The following is a 2165-nucleotide window of genomic DNA, read 5'->3' on the forward strand; positions in this document are numbered from 1 at the left end:
CCCCCTCCCTTTGGTGGTGGTTCGGACATTTCATGTATTGAATGAACTGGAATTGCTTTCTATGTGAGGAGGATGGTTGCTGTTACTTTGTGATGAGATCGGGAATGAATCGCTCGGTTTAAAAATGCTGCTTTGGATTCTGTTGCTGGAGACGTCTCTTTGTTTTGCTGCTGGAAACGTTACAGGGGACGTTTGCAAAGAGAAGATCTGTGCCTGCAACGAGATAGAAGGGGATTTGCACGTAGACTGTGAGAAAAAGGGATTTACCAGCCTGCAACATTTCACCGCCCCAACTTCCCAGTTTTACCATTTATTCCTGCATGGCAATTCCCTGACTCGACTTTTCCCTAATGAGTTTGCTAACTTTTACAATGCAGTCAGTTTGCACATGGAAAACAACGGTTTGCATGAGATTGTTCCTGGGGCTTTCCTTGGGCTGCAGCTGGTGAAACGCTTGCACATAAACAACAACAAGATCAAATCGTTCAGGAAACAGACTTTCCTGGGGCTGGACGATCTGGAATACCTCCAGGCAGATTTTAATCTATTGCGGGATATTGACCCGGGAGCGTTTAGGGACTTAAACAAGCTAGAGGTGCTGATTTTAAATGACAACCTCATCAGCACCTTGCCCTCCAACGTGTTTCAGTATGTGCCGATCACCCACCTCGACCTCCGGGGAAACCGTCTTAAAACCTTGCCTTACGAGGAGGTCCTGGAGCAGATCCCAGGCATTGCTGAAATCCTGCTAGAGGATAACCCCTGGGACTGCACTTGCGATCTGCTGTCGTTGAAGGAATGGCTGGAAAACATACCCAAAAACGCTTTGATCGGCAGAGTGATTTGTGAGGCTCCCACTAGGTTGCAGGGCAAAGACTTAAATGAGACCACAGAACAAGAGCTGTGCAAAAAGAACAGAGTGGATTCTAGCCTAGCTGCTCCCCCTGCCGAAGAAGAAACCTGCGATCCTGGTCCCATTCCAACCCCCTTTAAAATACATGGCAAAGAAGACCCTGCCACGCCAGGATCTGGTCCAAACGGAGGTACAAAGATTCCCGTCAACTGGCAAATCAAGACCAGACCCACCGCTGCCGTGTCGACAGTCAGCGCCAAAAGCAAGCTAGCGGCTACCGCGTCCTGCCCGCAGATCTGCAGCTGCGATCAGATCCCTGGCTCGGGTTTAAAGGTTAATTGCAATGACAGGAATGTGAGCAGCTTGGTGGATTTGAAGCCCAAGCCGTCGAACGTGCAGGAGCTGTTTCTGAGAGACAACAAAATACACACCATCAGGAAATCCCACTTTCTGGATTACCGAAACCTTAATTTACTCGATCTGGGCAACAACAACATTGCCACCGTCGAGAACAACACGTTCAAGAACCTCTTTGATCTCCGATGGCTCTACATGGATAGCAACTACTTAGACACCCTGTCCCGGGAGAAATTCGCCGGGCTGCAAAACCTGGAGTATCTGAATGTGGAGTTTAATGGGATCCAGCTGATCATGCCCGGCACCTTCAATGCGATGCCCAAACTGAGAGTCCTCATCCTCAACAACAACCTGCTGAGGTCTCTCCCAGTAGACGTGTTTGCCGGGGTCTCGCTTTCCAAGCTGAGCATACACAACAATTATTTCATGTACCTCCCGGTGGCGGGGGTGCTGGACCAGCTCACCTCCATCACCCAGATCGACCTGCACGGCAACCCGTGGGACTGTACTTGCCCTATCGTGCCTTTCAAACAGTGGGCAGAGATGCTGCGCCCCAAGGTGATTATGAGCGACCTGAGGTGCGAGTCCCCTGAAGATTTCTTCAAGGAGGATTTCGAGTCTCTCTCCAACGACGTGATCTGCCCTCAGCTAAAAATCTCGCCCACATTAACTTCTACTAACAAGAACAGCACCGGGTTGACAGAGACAGGTACTCACTCCAACTCCTATTTGGAGACCAGCCGGGTCTCTATTTCGGTGCTGGTGCCAGGGCTCCTGCTGGTTTTTGTGACCTCTGCCTTTACGGTGGTTGGCATGCTGGTGTTCATCCTGAGGAACAGAAAGCGGTCCAAGAGGAGGGACGCCAACTCCTCTGCATCCGAAATCAACTCCTTGCAGACGGTCTGCGACTCGTCCTACTGGCACAACGGGCCCTACAGCACCGACGGGGCCCACA

General features: G+C 50.9%; 1 protein-coding gene across 1 annotated transcript; it reads left to right on the forward strand.

The window, feature by feature from the left end:
* Positions 1–124: 124 nt before the first annotated feature.
* Positions 125–2161, forward strand: SLITRK1 (SLIT and NTRK-like family, member 1; the record flags this gene model as incomplete). Its single annotated transcript, XM_009586978.1, has 1 exon — positions 125–2161. A coding segment is annotated over exon 1 (2037 nt), but the record flags the coding sequence as incomplete, so codon positions are not given.
* Between the last annotated feature and the right edge of the window lie 4 nt (positions 2162–2165).

This window comes from Fulmarus glacialis, unplaced genomic scaffold (genome assembly GCF_000690835.1).
Source record: "Fulmarus glacialis isolate BGI_N327 unplaced genomic scaffold, ASM69083v1 Scaffold13671, whole genome shotgun sequence".
Taxonomy (NCBI): domain Eukaryota; kingdom Metazoa; phylum Chordata; class Aves; order Procellariiformes; family Procellariidae; genus Fulmarus; species Fulmarus glacialis.